At 39.9% G+C, this 21,210-nt stretch overlaps 1 protein-coding gene across 2 annotated transcripts in view; it reads right to left on the bottom strand.

Annotated features, from left to right (window-relative positions):
- Positions 1–21,210, bottom strand: part of LOC124717073 — a 137,916-nt gene that overhangs the window by 22,406 nt on the left and 94,300 nt on the right. The window contains exons 9-11 of one of the 2 annotated variants that reach the window (XM_047243757.1): positions 18,267–18,341; positions 15,012–15,086; positions 7,237–7,274 (exon numbers count right to left, since the gene is read on the bottom strand). In XM_047243757.1, the coding sequence (XP_047099713.1) occupies positions 7,237–7,274; positions 15,012–15,086; positions 18,267–18,341 (188 nt within the window). The remainder of the gene's footprint in view (positions 1–7,236; positions 7,275–15,011; positions 15,087–18,266; positions 18,342–21,210) is intronic. The other variant, XM_047243758.1, reaches the window with a different exon arrangement.

Raw genomic sequence — 21,210 nt, 5'->3', positions numbered from 1 at the left:
TAATAACACTTAGAAAGCGTATTTTTTGTGCAAACATACATTTTTTAAGTGGAACAATGCTATTGACATTAACAAACTAAAAGTTGGGTAAATCAGAGTGTACGTGGTGTTTGATACACGATTCTAGTATGAGTCATCTACAAGATATCGTATTTTTAAAAGTTCCCATGATGACTCTTGCAAAATATCTGTGGTAGCACACTTTAAAGAACAACAGGAGTGCATACACTAGTTATGTGGATTCTGACCAGTAATGAGACAACTGATCGCCACAGGTTGTGTTCAAAATGACCACCAGCAGTGACTATAATTGCTTCCAGTCAGATATTGAACGACAGTTGCCCACATGATAGCATTGTACAAGCAGCCTGCAGCAACACTTGCTCGAATATCATCAGGTGTAGTAGGTATGTCCTTGTAGACCACATTTTTCAGCTTTCCCCACATACAAAGTAGTCTACAGGCATCAAATCCAGGGAATAGGCTGGCCGAGGTACAGGTCCTTACAACTAATCAAATAATTTGTGAAGACATGCTGTAGTACTTCATGCATTATGGGCTGGACAGGAACGTCTTCTAGCAACTGTGGAAGGCGGTCTGTTAGCAGGCTGAGATACTTGTTCATGTTCAGTATTCTGTCTATGAAAAGCAGGCATATGAGCTGATGGTTCACTATCCCACACCACATGTTTACACTCTATGGACGCTGACATTCCACCTGATGAAGCCAACAGGTATTGTCAACAAAAAATCAAAAGTGCAGGTTTCAGTGGTTTACCTGGTCATGACTGGTAAATGTGTCTTCACCACTGAACAAGATACATGATACATCTGGAGTATCCTGTATTAATGCCCACATACAGAAGTTAATGCAATTCTCATAATCGTTTCCATGCAACTCTTCATGGAGATAATGAGATAGGGATGGGACCTATGTCAATGGAGAATGCACAGAACACTTCCCTGACCCATGTCATATACAATTTCAAAGAGGCTAGCATGCGGATCAGCTGCAACAGTAGCAAGAACATTAATTTCCCCCTCTTCCGTCATCTCATTTTCCTTCAGTTACAATGTCTAAGTGTTACACTATCACTTTCACATAACTGTTTGAAGAGGTTGATAAATAACTGCTGGGATGCTTGACATCTACAGGGATACCTTGCAGCATACACCATACAAGAATGAACAGCAATCTTCCTACACTCTCCATACACCATGAGTATATCAATTTTTTCTGTTGGAAAATCCCATTATCTACTCACAGCCTATTCCTTGGATTGTCACACACTATCAAGCAAGTTGCAGTGCACTAAAGAAACACACAAGCACATTGTAAGTAGACATAAAATCATCATCCGTAGCAACTATGCAGGTTGAATGGCAGAAGTAAGTGTCCGCATGGGAACTTTTCAAAATACGATATCTGGTAAATGAATCATGCTAGAACCCTGCACCAAACAACCCTGATATTCTAATTTACCCACTTTTAGTTTGTCAATAGGCACTGTTCCATTTTAAAAAGTATATGTTTGCACAGAAAACACTTTCTAAGTATATTTACAACCTGTTTATTGGTGAACATTATGAGCACCTGACTACTAACCCAATCTGTGAAAACCACACATCAATAGCACTTGCCATTTCTGCAATATCTGCGGTGAATGTTTCATTACCTAGGAAAATGTACTGTGGAGGAAAGATAATGTTGGTACACTGCTTTTGATTAAATTAATAAGTTCACCTAACAAAAAATCATTCATATCATCTTTGGAGACTGGTGATGATGTGCAATGGCAGAATGAGGTATTGTGTTTTTGAATGTGCTCAAGAAAGCACTGTGAATGAATTTGGTCAATTTATTGGTGTCTTGACACAGACTGTCCAACATGCCTACAAGGAATGCTGTATCACTCGCAGCCATACGACACAGTGTAGAGCAATGGGTGTAAAAAGATCTACACTGATAAGGTACATCTTCTTACACAACATCTGCTGCACTTAATAGGTTATTATTTGGGTGTAACTCCATCATCTGGGCCATATAAAGTGCAACAACGTCTGATACAACCCAGAAGTGTGGCTGAGACAAGTGACATAGCACTTCACACACAACTGATACAAGAACTTGTCTGGCAATTGTGTTTAAAGATGCAACCACTCTCATTCTGGTTAGTGTTTCACAATTTTGTATAGTGTGCCCGCAACAATCTCTGACCCACAGAGACTGACATTTTTAATAATCATAAAGTAACAAATCACTTTGGTCAAGCAACATGTTGCACAAGCATTACCCGACCCAACAAATGATCATTGTCACCATTGAAAATTTATTTACTTAATGAACTACTATAGCCCGCCGTCCAGATCTGAGTTTTATTTATGTGCATGCATTCTGGAGTGGATGAACACAGCTTATCTGCGAGCTAGAACAACGATAGCAATCTTATAATGTTCGTGGTATCTCCTGGTTGGGCAGTTTATTCCTCGTCATTGGGTTGAGCCTTGGAGATACGATGTGAACCATGGGAGAAGAGTGGCTCTGACATTGCCAATGACATCACAGGGAAAAGAAGAAACCTGTTATCTGTATATTCAATTGGTATCTGTTATTTAAGACATAGTCTGTATTAATGTATTTGTGATGTTCTCTATAACAAGCCAACTTTGTTATGTTTGGTCAATGTAATACAACATACCTCATTTATGAGAAGCATTATACTTATTTCAAAAATTTTGATATTGGATTGCACTCTTTAACTTCCAGTAATAACTGCAGAACTTTCAGAAACAAAGTCCAGTTGAGAGATATTGATGAGGTCAAGAAATAAATAATACAAATTTACAGTGCTCAAACAATTATACGTCACCACTGAATATCACGATGAAGTAGCATTGGATTATTGTCCCACATAGTTTGACGTGCACATGCACAGTATACGCCACCGATGATGGGCTGTATGCCTGAATACCAGTCTGGCAAATAAATACTTTTGAAGTGCAGCTCAGGGTGCAAAACGGGAAGTCCTTTACAAAATACGTACAAGTGGAGCAGCACCCAGCATACAAGTATTTCATATCCAGTCAGTGGTTACATGTCCATTTCAACCAGTTTCCAAGTGAAAGTTACAAAGGGAACTCAGTGCAATAGACATCTGGAGTTGGCTTTTTTTTTTTTTTTTTTAAGCATTTTCCCGCTTGTAAAATGACACAAGGTGTCCAGTGCGCTGATAGCCTAATGAGATGTTTAGTTCATGGTCTGTGGAGAGTGTTATTCACTCCAGAGGTGGTTCTCGGATGTTTTGCATACCGTGACTTAGACCCACTCAGCGAGATCAAAATAGTCCCCAATGATTTTTGTTTTATGGGCATCTGCCTAAAGTTTCATTCTCCTATGCTGGTAACGTCATCACAGGCCATAACAACTCAGAAAGCAGCTGCAATCTCAAACAAGCCCAGAAGGTCAAACAGTATGTACATATATGCACAAAAGTCGGTTTGTGATGTCATCATACTACTGCTTAAAATCGTGGAGTAGCACCAAAGTGTGTTACCAAGTTAGTAAAAAGGAAGAGTTGGTTCTGTATGTTTATTTATTGCTAAAGGCGACAACATGACTAATTGCAATCCTCGTTCTTTTCTGTTAAAGTTATGTTTCTATGCCCTCTCTTTACAACCTAACACAGTAATGACTGGATCCTGTTAAAACTGTAGTATTGGAGAAACAAACTTGGTGGTTCCCTGGTTCCAGAACACAATCTGCAACTGCTAGTTCATCCATGAGCAAATATTCAAACAGGGCAAATTACATATGCGTGCCACTTCCCACAGCAGCAGTATACAAAATCCACTGCACATGCCGTCAAGTATACACAGGAAATACAGAAAAATGGAACACTAGAGCTATTATTGTCCTGTGAGCAACATGGATACATCTACCATAGCAGATTGTGCACTGGGACTAGGGAACCACCAAATTCGTTTCTCTAATACTATGGTTATATCAATATCCAGCCATTACTGTGCTAGGATGGACAGAAGGAGCAGAGAAATTCTAAAGCACAAAAACAACTTCAACAGAAAAGACCAAGGATTGAAAATAGACAAATTAACCTTAGTGCTAAACAAAAGAAACAGCACCGACTATTTCCCATTACAAGCTCCATAACACACATTGACAAGACTCCGCAATTTGAGGCAGCAGTCTCATGATGCCACAAACCAACGATTGTATGGATATGTGTAAACAGTGTGGCATGCTGAACTTATTTGAGATTGTAACTGATTTCTGTGTTGTCATACCCTCTGATGATAGTCTCCAGCACTGGAAGACAAAACATTACGTTGGCTTCACATGCTCAATATATACTGCATAATAATACTGTGCAAAAATGTGAGGCCAAGAATGGCACAATATTATTGTGTAATATATACGGCCGGAACACATCAGTTAGAACGCTGGCTTAGTAGTGAGCATGTCAGCGCTGAAACAGATTGCGACTGCGATCAATATGTGCTTCAAAAATAAAAGCAAGACAAAGTGGTGTGAGCAAAAAAATGGCTTCAAAGGTGTTCAACACACAGCCGTACTAACATGCTTAGAAAACTTGCAGCGGAGCTGCATAACTTTCAGAATTTTTGAAGGGTCAACAAGAAATCTTTCGATGAATTGGTGAACTTCATTACACCTTCTGTACACAGAAAAGATACTTTTCAAATATACATTGGATTTCACTTCCCGAAATGTTGAAACAGATCTGGAAACCTGAAAAAGTAACATAAATTACTGTAAATGATCGGAAGGAAGTGCCATTATGTGTTTCCCCAATAAATAATTCAAGCTTCTAAAATGAAGAAATAAGCAGTTGCGGTGTTATTTCCCTGCACTTAAACACTTTTGTCAAATGTTTCTACTGTTAATTCCTGAACAGGTATTAAATATGTAATCAAACTACTCTCCTGAATGAACATCAACAGATGATTCTTATGGCGCCAATCAATCACGAACTCTCAGCAGGAATTGCTGTGTATTGTACAACACCACCATTATTGCACAATATTTTGTGTGAATGTCAATAATTTTAAAACTTTGCAGTCGCCTTCAATATATTGGAAAAACCATCAATAACACTCTAAGACAGTCAATATCAGAACGGAGCAATAAATATTGAGATAGTGAGGGGCCCTTTAGAAAGAGAACTATGACTTGGGCTACAACCTAAAGCCCTAAAACATAAACTGGACAAATGCAAGTACATCTCTCACTCAAGAATGCTGTATAAATTTAATTAGTTATGTTGAATGTTCATCCATACATTCTGATGAGGGAGTCTGCAAGTATCAAAATACAGAGTGACATAAATGGCTGTATCTTTTTGCATTGACTTAGAAGCTTAAATTTTCTACGTTGACAAGACACCATAAACTTTCTGACATAAATTTCACCTTGATACCTTGGCCCGTTCCTGAGAAAAAGTGTCCTCAACATACTGACGGACAAACAGGAAGACCAACTGAGGTACAGAGCCCTAAAAAATCACCAAGAATGCAAGTATATATGACTGTAAAAGATTGGAATAAATAAGTGAGCATTATCAGCTAATGGGCATGTTCAAAAACTAAGTGTCCTAGATTTTTACATTTTTTTAGAAAAAGTGTATTTGGAAACAATTACAGGATACTGTTCATACACTTGTTGATTGTTTTTCCCCGTAATCACCATACCATTAAACGCATGTGCTGAGATGTGGCACAAGCTTCTTTATGCCTTCCTTGAAGAACTTTCCCACCAGTTCCTTCCCCCACTGCAGAACCTGTTTCTGCTTGTCAGTTGAAAATTTACTTCCACTCATTGTGTGCCTTCAGGAAGGTGAAAAGTTGATAATCAGAAAACTCAAAGTCAGGCATACACGCACACAGTTGTAAACACCACAACCAAATAAGTCCAAGAGCATCTTGATGGATAAGGCTGTGTGAGGACGGGTGTTGTCGTGTAGCAAGCACACTCCTCTCACCAGTATTCCCCTCCTTTTGTTTTGAATGCTCCTTTTCAGATTTTCTAGGGTCTCTCATATCGTTGTGCATTGATGGTCTTCCCCTGAGGCAGAAATTCGACTAAAGTGATGTCTTTTCAGGCCCAAAACATTTATGCCATGATTATTTTTTGTATACAATTGTGGTTTTAAAGTTTTTGGTAGATAGGGGCATTGGTGCAATGCCACTGTGATGGCTGCCTTTTTGTCTCAGGTGTGTAATAAGGCACCCATATTTCATCTCTGGTGAAAACAGAGCTCAGGAAATCCTCACCTTCCAGCTCAAGTCAATGAAGAAACTCACCGGCACTACTGGCCCGATTCTTCTCGTATAGCACTGTCACCTGTTTTTGGACCCATATTGCACGCAGTTTCCAGTATCCCATCACTTCTGCAAGTGCCTCATATAAGAGAGTTCTGGAGAGCTGTGGGAACATTGCAGGAATTTCATCCACCATCAATCAACAGTCTTCACGAACAATTTCCTCGATTTTTTGCACCAACTGATTAGTCAAAATTGGTGGTCCTCCACTCCTCTGTTTGTCATGAACATTTTTTCTGCTTCCATTGAACTCCTTACACGGCTTAAATATGCTTGTTTTATTCATAACACCTTTGCCATAAACTGTTTTTATTCACAAAAACATTACAGTATGTGTTATTCCTTCGCGAATAGGAAGTGAATAACAGCATGTGGCTCACTCTCGTTGGGATTTCTTACCAACATCTTTCATGCAACTTGACAGTACAAAGTGAATATACAAACTACCTGTTACTGCAATGTTCACTCTGGTCAGGGGATCCCCCTCTATCACTCAATGTTACCAACCCCCAAAAACCAAAAAACAGCAGCCCCTTATGGTCAGAGTATACTTGCTTTCTGAATGTGCCTCATAGCGTGAAATAAAACAGTTTCAAATACCACTTAGTTACAGATGAAATATGTGACATGGAAACACCTTCACTCCACTGCAGAAAGAGATGCAACGAGGGTGAAAAACAGATGGTACAGACAGAAAAACAATAATTAAAAGGAACACTTGAATGTGCTTCCTAATCAACACTTCAAATTATTTTATCTCCATGTTGACAACAATTTGTTTGTGAGACATTACTAGTAAATATCACTATCAGTCTAAATGTATTACTAGTTAAAGCCACTATTAAGAATACTGTGACTAGAATAATGAAGGGAAATGCAAACCTTTGAACCTTCTTGCCCGATGCACAGTCCTCTTCACTCTGTAAGAAAACGTGGAAAAGAAAACATTAGCACTCTAACAGATATAATGGCAGCAACTGATCAAGTTATAACAACAACTTCAAATCTTCTCATAAATAAATAACACCAAAAAGAATCATTCCAGAAAATACACTGATGAGTCGAAACATTATGGTCACTGCCCACTGAGAGACTCAACACCAACTGGTGGCATTGCAAGCACTTGACATGGTAGGAGAGTATACAGCATATCACAAACAGTCTGAAAAGCTTGTAAGGGTGTTGTGCAGTGGGTTGTGCTGAAAAATATTTGTTAGGAAAAAAATTCGATATGTTGCACCATTTCAGAGTTAAATAGCATTGAAGTTAGGCAATCAGCCCGTTGTGCGGCCCACCATACATAGTTAGTGTCAGTTGTCCTCACAGAACAGACGATAGCACACAAGACTGCTCAGCCTTTGGCTCAGGTTCGATCCTTACTACTGTACTGTGTCCAATTTTTGTGTCACTGTCTTGTTCAGTTTTAGGAAACCAAATGAAGGTATGTTTGATGACACCGTCTCTGGTGGGTCATTAAATCTGAGTATGCAATGGCCTGACTCCCAAACTTCAATGCTAATTAAACTCAGAAACAGTGTAATGTATCAAATTTTTTTCTTAACAATTATTTTACAGCACAGACTGCTTCTGACCTCCTAGTATAAGTGGAGCAGAGACAAAAGGAAAATAATTCCAGTGACAATATGGGTCACAAATGGGGAAATCCACCGACATAAGTAGCTTTGATAAAGCACAGATTCTTATGGCCCGACATATGGGAACAAGAATCTCAGAAACAGCAAAGCTGGTCAGCTATATGCATGCTACTTCCCTGAGCATCCTTGGAAAGTGGTTCGTGGATGGTGAAAGCTCAAGTAGATGACAAAGTGATGGATGTCCACTACTCATCACAGAATACAGAGGCTGGATGCTTGCCCGCTCTGCAAAGTAGGATAGTCAGCAAGTTGTGGCAGATCTGATGACAAAATATAATTCTTGTATGGGCAAAAGTGTTTTGGAGTACACGGTTCAGCATAAATGTTGAATGTGGGGCTCTTCAGCAGATGATTTCTACTTTTTCCCAAGTTGACCATCATTATTAACTGTGTCCCACAGTTGGATTAAGCATATTTCTCATTACACCTGATTGACAGTTGTGTCCACGCACACCATCACCCAAGTGAACGGCTGCTCAAAATGTGCAGCACATCACAGACACAGGTTGCACTTTAATGCTTTGGGAGACATTTGTTTGGGCTTCTGTGGTAGCTATGGTAATAATCAAATGCACAGTGGCAGCTATGAACTACGTGAACATTATTGCGGATCAGCTGCATTCACCGTTGATATCTTCACCAATGTGACAGTATCTACCCACATGATAGCTGACCATGCCACAAGGGCTACAGTGATTTCAGGAGCACAACAGTAAACTCATGTTGATGTCTTGTGCACAAAAATTTGCCTAATCTGAGCTACAAGGCACCAGCTCTGCACCCACACACGAACAGCCAGTAATTTACAGGAACTGCACAAATTTTGTGTAGATTTCTGGTACGACATAACTCTGCGAACCTACCATGGTCTTTTTGAACTCAAGCCATGCTTCGTTGCTATACTGTGCATCAAAGTTGGACCAACACCTTATTAAGCATATAGTCATAATCTTTTGACTCATCAGGGGAGGTGAATATAAATTCTGAAACAAAGCATAACAGCCAGTCAGCATAATCACACATCTGCAGGGTGTTCTAAATATCTAAACTGAGAACTCTGATATATGGAATCAATGTCTGTAAAATAACATAAAAATTTCTTTTGTATAGCTTCAGTTCTTTCAGAAATGTCTGAACCCAGGTCTCCTGCTTACTAGGGAGATGTAGTGGCCACACCACCATCTGGACACATCGGTCACCACAACCCCACGCACTACCCTAGCATGCCGCCTGTCAGACCAAAATTGTCAACTTATACCACACTCTACTGAGGTAGTGCCCCTGCTCATTAGGCCCATTACTTGTGGCATCTCACTGATTCCTGTAAGAGTTCAAGGTTGGTGTGGTTTGAAGGAACAGACACCATATATATATAATAAAGGAGCAATGACAGCCAATGAACTCTTCAGTGCAGATGGACACCAAGCTGACACTGTTACAGGAACATGCAAAATGCCATGGGTAATGAGGCTAATGACCAGTGTACTATTTAAATAGTATGTGCTATAAGTTGAGAATCTGGATTTGATGGGAAGCATACTAGGGTAGTCTATGAGGATGACCACTGTGTCTGGATGGCATAGTGGTCAGCACATCCGCCTAGCGAGCAGGAGACCCGAGTTTGAATACCGGTTTGCCAAAAATTTTCAACTTGCCTAACTGATATACATACATGTCCACTGGCAGCTAGTGTCTTTCATTCCTTTGTGTCTTGAAATATTTCTTAATCACCGTAAACTAATTTTTCATTACACCAACTTATTAAGCTCTCACTAAACGTTCAAACTAGCAAACTTCAGTCTAAGTGTTTCCATTACAACAAAAACCACTGACATATATGAATTCTGTGTAAAAAATCATTTGGCACTATTCTATACAAAAACTGTATAAGAGAAGGAAGTAACTTCTGCTTGATTAGTAATCTCCACGGCATAGTCTTCCAAAGGGGCACTTACAAGGGACACATTTTAGGGCACTGTGTGGCTGCAATAGTCTTGCCGTCAACTTCACTGCAATGTGGTTGCAGAAATGTGAATATTGCACCATGGTCAGGCAACAGTGCTGAGGTATTAGATTAGAACCTGCTGGTAGTTGCTGAGGCGTTGCCTGCACTGTTCACCAAAGATGGAGAAATTTTGTGTGGCCAAGCCATATCCACCTTTGTACTTGGTACTCGTCCGTGGCGACAATACGAAGTCACATAATTTTAGCACCGAAACAATATCTTCAGAACGAAAGATAGTGTACGTATGAAGGAGCATTCGATTTGTTTGTTGCCTACAGGGATCAAGAAGTGGGGAAATGAGAGAATCATGCATTTAGTAAATGTGACACATTAGTCTACATCCAAAGCTACAGAATGCAGAAGTAATATACAGAATTCCACTGACCAACTTTTACAGATTGTTCAGGGATATCATCTGAGTATTTTTATATAAGGATCTCTGGTGGCTCATTACAGACTAATAATGTAATCATGATTTATTCAATTTTTTGGCACAATTACCTGTCTTTCAAGACAGTGGAAAAGCCTGTAATATGTAACTGCCAAAATATACAACACAAACCACAGGATATGGTTTCTTGTAGGTGACTACGGACAGCTGACACAGTTGGAGCTGCTGCGAGAACAGCTCAACTTTGCATCACTGTGCGGCCCTTCCATGGAATTCAGCAAACCGATACACGAGGTGATACTGGCCACCTTTTCATCAGTAGCCCTATCCATAGTACTGCTGTGTATTGCTGTTAACACACAAACAACATTGCCGGAGAGCAAACCCTACACAGAAACAAGCAGTACTAAACGCAAACTTGAGTCCAACAAGTTACAGAGGGCATTACTGTTGTCAATGGCAGATACAGGGAGCTAGTGGAAACAAGGAACACAGTACATACCATTAACATTTGCACTGTTGTGCACTATTTTCAGTGCAATACAGAAACAAAGCTAATAGGGGCAAGAAACAAAGCAAAAATGTAATAGCTCTGTAATGAGCTGCCAGAGATTGTGGATCCCTTGTGCCAAAATAAGAAGGTACCACAAACAACATCTGAAAGTTTGTCAATGGCATTCTGGTTCACCCTGTACACACACCATAATCTGAAAAAGGACATTCTCACTGTTACTGACATAGAAGAATGTCTGCAGTATGAGCCATCATTGTACTCTACCTAGGCTTTTTTAAGATTTCTAAACATCTGAGCATCTCTAAGTTATGCAGACGGAAACCGTCCATACATCTTCTTTGATCCCACAATCCTCCTGTCCCCAATCTCCACCAGCCCTTGCCCACACCCACCTTCAGCCCTACACAGTGACCCAGACATCACTCATTCTGCACTCACACTCTCTTCTCCAAAGCCTCCCTCTTCCTCCAGTCTGTCTACCCTTCCCAATCCACTCCTCTATATGTTTGCACGATGCCCAAATTCCCCCCCCCCCCCCCCCCCCCCCTCACTGGCAGCCAGAACAAGTGGAATGGTTTCACATTCCTGCTACCTCCTGCTACCTGCTACCTTTCCCTCCCACCAAAGGTAAGCCTCCCTTCCCTCCAACCCTCTCTCTCCCTCCTCACTTCCTTTCACCCCTTGTCCAATTCACCCCATACAAACCTTCAACTCAGATCTATACAATTTGTTCACAACATCCAGAATGAGGGTTGCCTATTCTCGGATTGGCTGAAGGAAGTAGACACTGGTCGACTTCAGGCCACAAGTGTTGAGTGTAGCTGCTGGTGATCTAACAATGCAGTACCTATGTGAGCCATACGTATTACGAAGTGATTTTTGTGCCATGCCATGCAATTCATATCAGTACACACATGTGCGGCACCAGCACTGAGCAGTGAAAGAGCAGCTTGTTCCTACAGCATTCTCATTCTCCCTGCATGTATCTGTGAGTTGGACTTTGCTAGGCAGAGCTTACTCCCTCAGTTTCCCATACTCCCTGAGAACAAGGTCAGGACATTGTGATCAAGTGTGTGTGTGTGTGTGTGTGTGTGTGTGTGTGTGTGGTTTTCTGAAGGGCATTCAGTGAAAGCTTAGCAATCCTATTTATATGCAAATCGAAGATCAGGGTTTGACATCCTGTCAACAACAAGGTCATTAGAGATGGTATACAATTTTGGATTGGAGAAGGATGAAGAAGGAAACTGTGTGTGTCATTTTAAAGAGAACTATCGCAGCATTCACCTTATACAAGTTAGTGAAACCACAGAAAAACAAATATACAGACAGGGTTCCCAACTGGCAACCTCACAAATTCACCTGGGAGACACACTCCCACTGGTAACTCGAACTACTGAAGCCCGGCAGTGAGGTGCCGCCCACCATCTGACAGCAAGGTGTGGAGGGTGTGGCCATAGGGTTTCACTCCTAATTTATACTTTACATTATAACAGCCTGTTACAAGGGGCATGGTTGTCCATAAGCAATCATCAGCTTACCGTTAGGCAGGCACAACTACTACCAGCCTGGTGGTTCTATTGCTCACATTCTGCTTACCGTATTTACTCGAATCTAAGCCGCACTCGACCCTAAGCTGCACTTGAAAAATGAGACTCGAAATCAAGGAAAAAAAAATTTCCCGAATCTAAGCCGCACCTGAAATTTGAGACTCGAAATTCTAGGGGAGAGAAAAGTTTTAGGCCGCACCTCCAAATCGAAACAAAGTTGGTCCATTGTAATGTGAGACACAATTCAGGTCGAATGAATGACGATACAGCTACAGTAGTTTGGTTCGAGTCGTAAGCTTAGCAGTTAAGCTTTACCAGGTAGCCATTGCTATATGTCAGGCGCTCCGCCCGTATTTGTACGGGTACCGGTACCCTTCCTTTTCCGCGTGCTTCGTCTGGTTTGAATTGATTGCTCAATTTTTTTTTTTTTTTAATCTGATAAGTGCCGTTCTCTTTGTTATAGGTGTTTACGTCACTCTAAGCTGAAGATGCATTACTATACTGTGTAACGCATTGTTTGTCGCATTCTGATGACGAGTGTTTACGGCCTGTTGCCGCTCGCGGCACAGCTTGCTTTTGTGTGTGCTACTGCCGCTTACAATTAAAAAATAAAAGAGAGGGGAATCGTCTCATTAGCGAAACAATGGCAAGAGACTGCTATTTGTTGTTACTTACACTGCTGCTTTCTTTGATAATGATAAACAAGAACCAAATAATAGACTGCGTATGATTGAAGATGTTCTGAACGAGAGTTTAGTGAAAATTTTTCTCCATTTGAAAATCTCTGTAGACACCTCTTTAGTACATTACATTCTGCACAGAAATTAGAGTCATCTTAGGTTCAAAAATCTAATCAATTGCTGTGCCTCATTTCTGACTGTATCACTATTAGGCATAAGAATAATACGAATATAAACGTGACATGATATGTATATTCTTCTGCGTTTGCTGTTGTCTCACTCTAGTTTTGTAGTTTATTAGGCAGACAGAATTTAAATGAGATAGCAACAAACACGACAGAATACAAGGCAAAATGTTTATATTCGTATTATTCTTATTAGGAAAAAAATTCAGAACGTAGAGTTGGCCGTATTGACAAACATCCCTAGCAGTCTTGCCAGTCGGATTTTCGTAGTACATTGAAACGCTGCACCACTGGAAGACGAACAATACAGAATTTGTATTTATTTTGATGGATAATGTATGAAAATGCAGTGGTCGAAACTCGAGGTGGAAGAAAACAGCTCGTCTTCTACCTTTTTTTTTTAATTTATTTACTGACGCAGAGGTTTTGGCGCCAGTATTTATCTTTGTGCCTGCAAAGCGTGCCCGTGTAGCGGTATATATATTCGACGGCAGAAGTTAGTTGTGGTGGCACCTACCAACATTTTTCAGAACTTCCACTTACTTTGCACTCGTTTCTAAGCCGCAGGCAGTTTTTTGGATTACAAAAATCGGAAAAAAGCGCGGCTTAGATTCGAGTAAATACGGTATACATGAGCAGGTGTATAAGCGCACAAGAAAAAAAATTCCAGATTTTTCCCAGATCTCCTGGTTAAAAGTACACTTCTTCTGAATGAAAATACTCTACACCTTGGGTGGAAGTACACTTTTTCATGTTAAAGAGACACTATATTTTCCCTCACAGCTGTAAAACTTATCAATCCTTTGATAGGTACAGGTTTTTTACATCAGCATAAAACTTCCCAGCATTTCTGTTTACATTTTACTGCTGCAGCATTACTCTACAGTTGTGAGCTAAGTAAAATCCTTTGTTAGCATATCAGTTCTTACGAAACAAAATTACAAAAATTTAACTGAAAACTAAAGCAATGAAAAATTCCAAATTCTAAAAAATTTCCTGGATTTTACCTGGATGAAAAAAGTCGCACATATTTTCCTGATCTCCTGTTGTCCTGGGCCATATGCACCTTGATGAGGCACATGGCCACTCCTGCATGCAGGCACTTGGCCAGGCCAGTACTACAGGACGGACTACAGCCCTACCTCCTGACCTCTCACACGTCAGCTGTTTGCATACCCTGCCTGTGGATACACATTCGAGCAGAAACAACACGGTATTTACCACACCTTTTTCACATATGTCAGTTGAAAGCAGTTGTACTCTGTCTGTCAGACTGTGATGAGAATGGGGCTCAGCTGACAAAACTCTCTTGTACACCGGTCACTGGTGAGTGCTTCAGTTCATCAACAGAAGAGATGAGAAAGCAAAGTTTCTCAGCTGAATAAAGAATACATGCTCTACAAGTGCTAAAGATGTCACACTCCTACTCGGTTCTTGGGAGAACAGACATACTACACACATACACACACACACACACACACACACACAAAAGCACATGCACAAAGATCACATTGGAGGTTTCTCAGTAAAAGTGACAAGGAAAGCAAACTTTTCAATGTCTGTTTGTGGGTGCACACGTGTTCCCACACTAACAAGCGTGTATTAAACAAGAGTATATTGGTTTCATTTGAGACCGCAAATTCTACAGCGTAAGCTATTTCTGTGTCAAAGATGTCTTACCCCTTCGGTATCTGAATATACAGTAACTGCCTCTATCTGGAGCTCTTCTTCTTCCTTCACGTGTATATTTTCGCCCTGTAACATAAGCACTATTTTGTAAATCACACAACACAATGTGATATGGCACATTCTTCAGCTATTTTATGAAAAAAGGCGGATTGTTTTTTTTGTGGGTTGGGAGAGGGGGGGATGGAATACGGAAATGTTTAATGTCCCATTGGCATTGAGTCATCAGAGGTGGAGCACAATTTTGGATTGTTTCAAGGACGGGGAAAGTAACTGGCCATGCCCTTTTCAAAAGAACATCCTGGGTTTGCCTGGAGCACTTTAAGTAAATTAGGAAAAACCTAAATCATGACAGCCAGATGCCGATTTGAACCACGGTTGTCCTGAATGCGAGTTCAGTGTGCTGGCCACTGTGCCATCTCACAATCGGCTTGTGGAAGGAGGAGAAGTTACATGGATCCCAAGTTTTCTTTTAATTTATAGTTTACTGCACAACTTCACCAAATTTTTTTTATCAGATTAAAACACAAGGGTACAAATGCCACATTACATCACTTCCTACTGACTTGTTTCACATACAACCTCCTCACACAACAATTCATCTACTTACATTTTTAAAAAATATGAATGAGTCCCCAACTACCAATTACAATTTGGGCAGTAGTTTACGAAAGGCACAGATTTAACATTCTTTTCACCCTGTACATATGATGAATTAAACAAAATACTTTGGTTTAATACACTTGAAAAATACCCAGCAAAATATAGCTCAACACAACCCTTACATTCTACGAACAACTCCAAAGAAAATTAAAATCACAATTCATGTGGCCGTCACATATGACATGAAAATCTTTATACTGTGGCACACATTTCTCTCTCATATTCCCTGAAAGTGGTTTACCTGCAGACAAAATAATTACATTTTAGAAAATGGCACCTTAAAATTTTCAAGAAAGAATTAAGTCAGTCGAAACAAATTCTAATGTGTATAGTTTACCTATAATTGAGCTAATAGGATGTAGATTTACAACATCAAAATGAAAACGACAGAACTGAGTATCACATTGTTTACAGATGAACATACGTACTCCACTTGGGTGCAGGCAATATTGTACCTCAGACTGTATCTGTGTCTCTCTCTCTCTCTATCCTTCGCAATATAATCTTCCAACATGTTGTTGTGGTCTTCAGTCTGGTTCGATGCGGCTCTCCACGCTAATCTGTTCTGTCCAAGTTTCTTCATCTCAGCGTCTTAGCTAGTACAACCTACATCCCTTGAACCTGCATACTGTAATCAAGTCTTGGTATGCCTCTACAATTTTTAATCCTCACACTTTCCTCTACCTTAATGCCTCAGGATGTTCCCATAAACCTATTGCTTCATCAAGTTGTGCTTTAATGATCTTTTCTCCTCAGTTCAATTCAGTACTCCTCATTGGTTTATTCGATTTATCCATTAAACCTTCAGCAATCTCCTGTATCATCACCACATTTCGAAAACTTCTTTTCTCTGCTTGTCAAAGTTGTTTATAGTTGTATAAGCCTACATGACAAGAAAATAACATTTAAATTTATACTTGATGCTTCCATATTTGTCTTTATCAGAAAAGCTTTCCTCAATATTGTCAGTGTGCATTTCACGTACCTGTACAATTTGTTTTTGTTGTCATTGATTATTTTGCTGCCAAAATAGTAAAACTCATACAATGAGGTGACAAAAGTCATGGGATAGCTATATGCACACATACAGATCTCATAGTACCACACAAGCAACACTGCGTGAAATAACCACAGATATCAATGTGGGACATATGATGAACGTATCCTCAGGATGGTGTGGCGAAACTTGGCATTAATGATCTATGGCAGTATATGACGGATGCAAATGCCTTTGCTAACAGCACCAGTTCCTCCCCTGGGCTTGTGACCGTTTCGGTTGGAATGTAGCTGACTAGAAAACAGTGGCCTGGTCAGATGAGTCCCGATTTTAGTTGGTAAGTGCTGATCATAGGGTACAAGTTGTGCACAGACCCCATGAAGGCATGGACCCAAGATGTCAACAAGGCACTGTGCAAGATGGTGGTGGCTCCATAATGGTGTGGGCTGTGTTTACACGGAATGGACTGGGTTCTCTGCTCCAAACAAACTGATCATTTGACTATAAATTGTTATGTTTGGCTACTTGGAGACCATTGGCGATGGAATATTTATGGATGACACCACTCCCTGTCACCAGCCAAAATTGTTCATGATTGGTTTGAAGAACATTTTGGACAATTTGACTGAATGGTTTCACCACCAAGATCGCTCGACACGAATTCCATCGAACATTTATGGGAAATAAGCGAGATGTCAATTCGTGCACAAAATTATGCACCGGCAATACTTCTGCAATTATGGATGACTATAGAAGCACCATGGCTAAATTTATCTGTTGGGGGCTTTCAACAACTTGTTGAGTCCATGCCATGTTGTGTTGCTGCTCTATGATGGGCAAAAGGAGGTCCGACACAATATTAGGAGGTACCACATGACCTTTGTCACATCAGTGTATACTAAATTGTGTCTCATTTCCTGTCCAATTCCCTCAGTGTTTCCTGATTTTATTCGACTACACTCCGTCACTTTTGTTCTACATTTTGTCGACATTCATCTTATAGCATCCAACAAGTTGTACCTTTACTTACGGGCAGAGTTCTGTATAATCTCTGTAGGAGTTACAAGTTCAAGCAAATAGATAAAAACCTTTTCTTTTATTCCTTGAACTCTGTGGGGCCACATGAGCCATAAGTGATTTTCACATGTAAACATAATTATGCATCTATTTTTCCATCAACTATAACTGTTCCTTGACAGTCTCACCACAGTGAGGAGCTTGGTGATTTGGACAACTGTGTGACAATGCAACTCATATATATTACACTGAAAAATGCATGCATGCTATTTATTAGTCTCTAAAAGCATTCTGGGCCTCATGTCAATAAAATTAGACACAGAAGAGAGATAAAGTATAGATGACAGCAATATTCCTACTTTGTAATATTAAGCACCTGCGTAACTATCATTTCATATTTGGTGACTCTAGATATAACTTGGGTACCTTCAACTGAACTACATTCAAATCATATAGCAATATAAAAATTTATTTTTTACATCTCCACTGCATGTTTACCTTGTTTTACAAAAAACACATTAACCTTGCACAATGTAAGATATTCACGTAAAGATCATCACACAGGAACCTACCTCATCACTATCAGAGAACACAGTAACTGCTTCAATATGAGGCCCTTCCTCCTCACGCATGTTTACTTCCTCATCCTGCAACAGGCAGATAATTTATAAAAAATCATATACAAAAATGGAGTGTTTCAAGATTATTTTTTTTATCAGTAAAAGCAAGGATGCACATATAAAATGTTCTAGGTTTTACAATCAGAAACTTCTAACTTGTTCTTCCCTCCCACTTAGGGCTCTGGGCATACTTCTTAATTTCTGAAAAGTCCCATTTCCATACACCTTGTTCATCTTTCACCATGTAAAGTAATCTCTGGTCCCAAAAGTACATCTAAATCTACGTATGAGGGCTGTTCAAAAACTATGCAACCTTATTTTTTATTACTGAAACCAACAACGGTACTGGGCAGGCATGCTCTCTGTCTTTAAGCATACATAGTGTCTGAATTTTTTCATGACTGTACAAAAACCAGTCACTGTCTAGACATTGACAAGTGTGTAAGTGGCAGTCATCTGTTTTTGTGCTGAGGGCAAAAACGCAAAAAAGCCTGAACACTGTTATTGCAACCACTCTTGTTTTAAGCTTGGCGATTCTTAAACTGAAACGATCCACAAGATTTGACACATGCTTGGGGATGAAGCAATGGGTACTGTACAGATAAAGGACTGGTACAGCCACTTCAAAGACGGCAACTCATTAGTGAAAAGCAACACACGTTCAGACAGGCCCTCAATACCCACAAATGAGGCTGTTATTGATCACCTACGGACCCTGGTGTTTCAGGACAGATAAATCTTGATCAGAGAACCTGCAGATGAGATTAAAATTAGCATTGGATCCATTCATTAAATTTTAACAGAATATTTGGACCTCAGGAGGACTCAGTAAAATTTGTGCCAAATTTGCTAACAAATGAGCAGAAACAATTTTGTTTCTAGATCGCACAGGACATGCTGGATACAGTGGACAGTAATCTCAACTTTCCTGACACAGTCATCACTGATGAAGAGTCCTGGGTTTATGGGTACCACCCAGAAACAAAGTTCCAGTCAGTGCAACAGAAGCATCTATTATCCCTGAGGCCCAAAACAAAGGAGCAGCTCCACAGCAATGTGAATGTCATGCTGCCCAACTTTTATAGGTCCAATGGCATGATCATTCATGAGTACACCCCAGCAGGTACTAATGTCAGTAGGCGGTGCAACCAATAGGTCCTGTATCACCTTTGTGAAGCAGTTAGATGCAAATGACTGAACTTTGAGCAGTGGGGAGTTGCCACCTTCAGCACCACAATGCATCCACTCATCACTCTCATTTAATTCAGAGTGTTTTGGCCAAACACAACAGAGCTTCAGTTTGTCAGACTCCCTATTTCCCTGACCCAGCACCGAGTGACTTCTGACTTTTCCCTAAACTGAAAAAAGACTCTGAAAGGGTCTGTATTTCAGAACAGAGAAGACATCATCCAGAATTTGATTCAGCAGCTGTGCACTATACCAAAAGAAGCTTTCCAGCAATGGCCCCAGCAGTGACAGCATCATTGGAATGATTGTAATTACATGAAAAGACCTTGATGTGATGAAACATGACACAGTCACAAGGAGAACAATCTTCATATCAATATAAAAAGCCTCCAAAACAGATACACACATCTGACCTTAGTGGACATGCTCTATTGACGTATTTGATACTTCTGTGATTTGCTGACACAGTTATGACTTTCATTTTAGTGAACTTAGTGTTGCATGGGAGTGCCTTTACTGTGAATTTACCACTACATTTTCAATAACCACAAGGCAATGTGCCACCTGTAGGGGCTTTATAATTCATGTAGCTGATGATTTGAGGATAGCAATATAACTTTGCTCAAACTAGTAATCAGAATATGTACTAACTGAACCCTGGGCATTAAAACTTCTATTTTGGCTGCTTTTTACACTGAAACACAACTCTTTTTTAATGAAAGCCATCCCAACTCACTCATCAAAACCAAGACACTCTTCCCCCCTATTTTGGGGTAGTACAAAATGAGCTGCCCTTCTTTGAACTTTTTCATTGTCCTCCATCAATCATATCTGGTAAAGACTCCATAACATGCAGCAATTCACCAGAACAGAGTAGACAAACGTTGTGCAGGAAGTCTCTTTAGTAGAACTGTTGGAACTTCAAAGTGTTCTGCCAACAAATCACAGTCTTTGGTCCACCTCACAACATTTCCTATCTTATGGTTCCAACATACAGTGGTGGAAATATTTATTGCATCACAATTAACAATTTTTGTTACAATCCTTGAATAACAGAGCAAAATTTGCCTGATTTCTCTTGATTTCTATCGGAAATGAATATACACAATACTTTTTGTCAATTTGTTTTTATTCTTAATTTTTGTTTCTATAAAAATGTTTGTTTTTTATAATTTAACACTTTCTTGAATAATGAGTGTAAGTGGTTATGTCAGCTATTCTGAAATATGAATACTAATTTTGAAAGAAACACTGCATATTAATGTTTTAACATAACATTGATGGATTTTAGTGTTTGTATTAACTCATATGAACACACTGTTGCATTTAATACTTTGTTGCTCCACCACGCATCTTAATCACCGCTTGGCATTATGAAGGCATTGAAAGAAATAACTTTTTAATGTACTCCTCACTCAGTTCATGAAACCACACACACACACACACACACACACACACACACACACACACACACACACACACACACACACACAAGGGTCTCCAACAGCTCCCATTTATTCTGTGGCTTCTTTTTGGCGACAGCATTTCCCATAACCTACAAACAGTTCTCAATAGGATTGAGATCAGGGCTGTTTCCAGGCCACTCTAATACTCGAACCACATTTTGTCGAAGGAAAGATTTTACCTGAAATATAGAAGTACATGATAATTAACCAAGAAAGTAATCTGCTTCACATTTGGTACAAAT

Source organism: Schistocerca piceifrons, chromosome 9 (assembly GCF_021461385.2).
Source record: "Schistocerca piceifrons isolate TAMUIC-IGC-003096 chromosome 9, iqSchPice1.1, whole genome shotgun sequence".
Classification (NCBI taxonomy): Eukaryota; Metazoa; Arthropoda; class Insecta; order Orthoptera; family Acrididae; genus Schistocerca; species Schistocerca piceifrons.
This window is presented reverse-complemented; position numbering and strand designations above follow the sequence as displayed.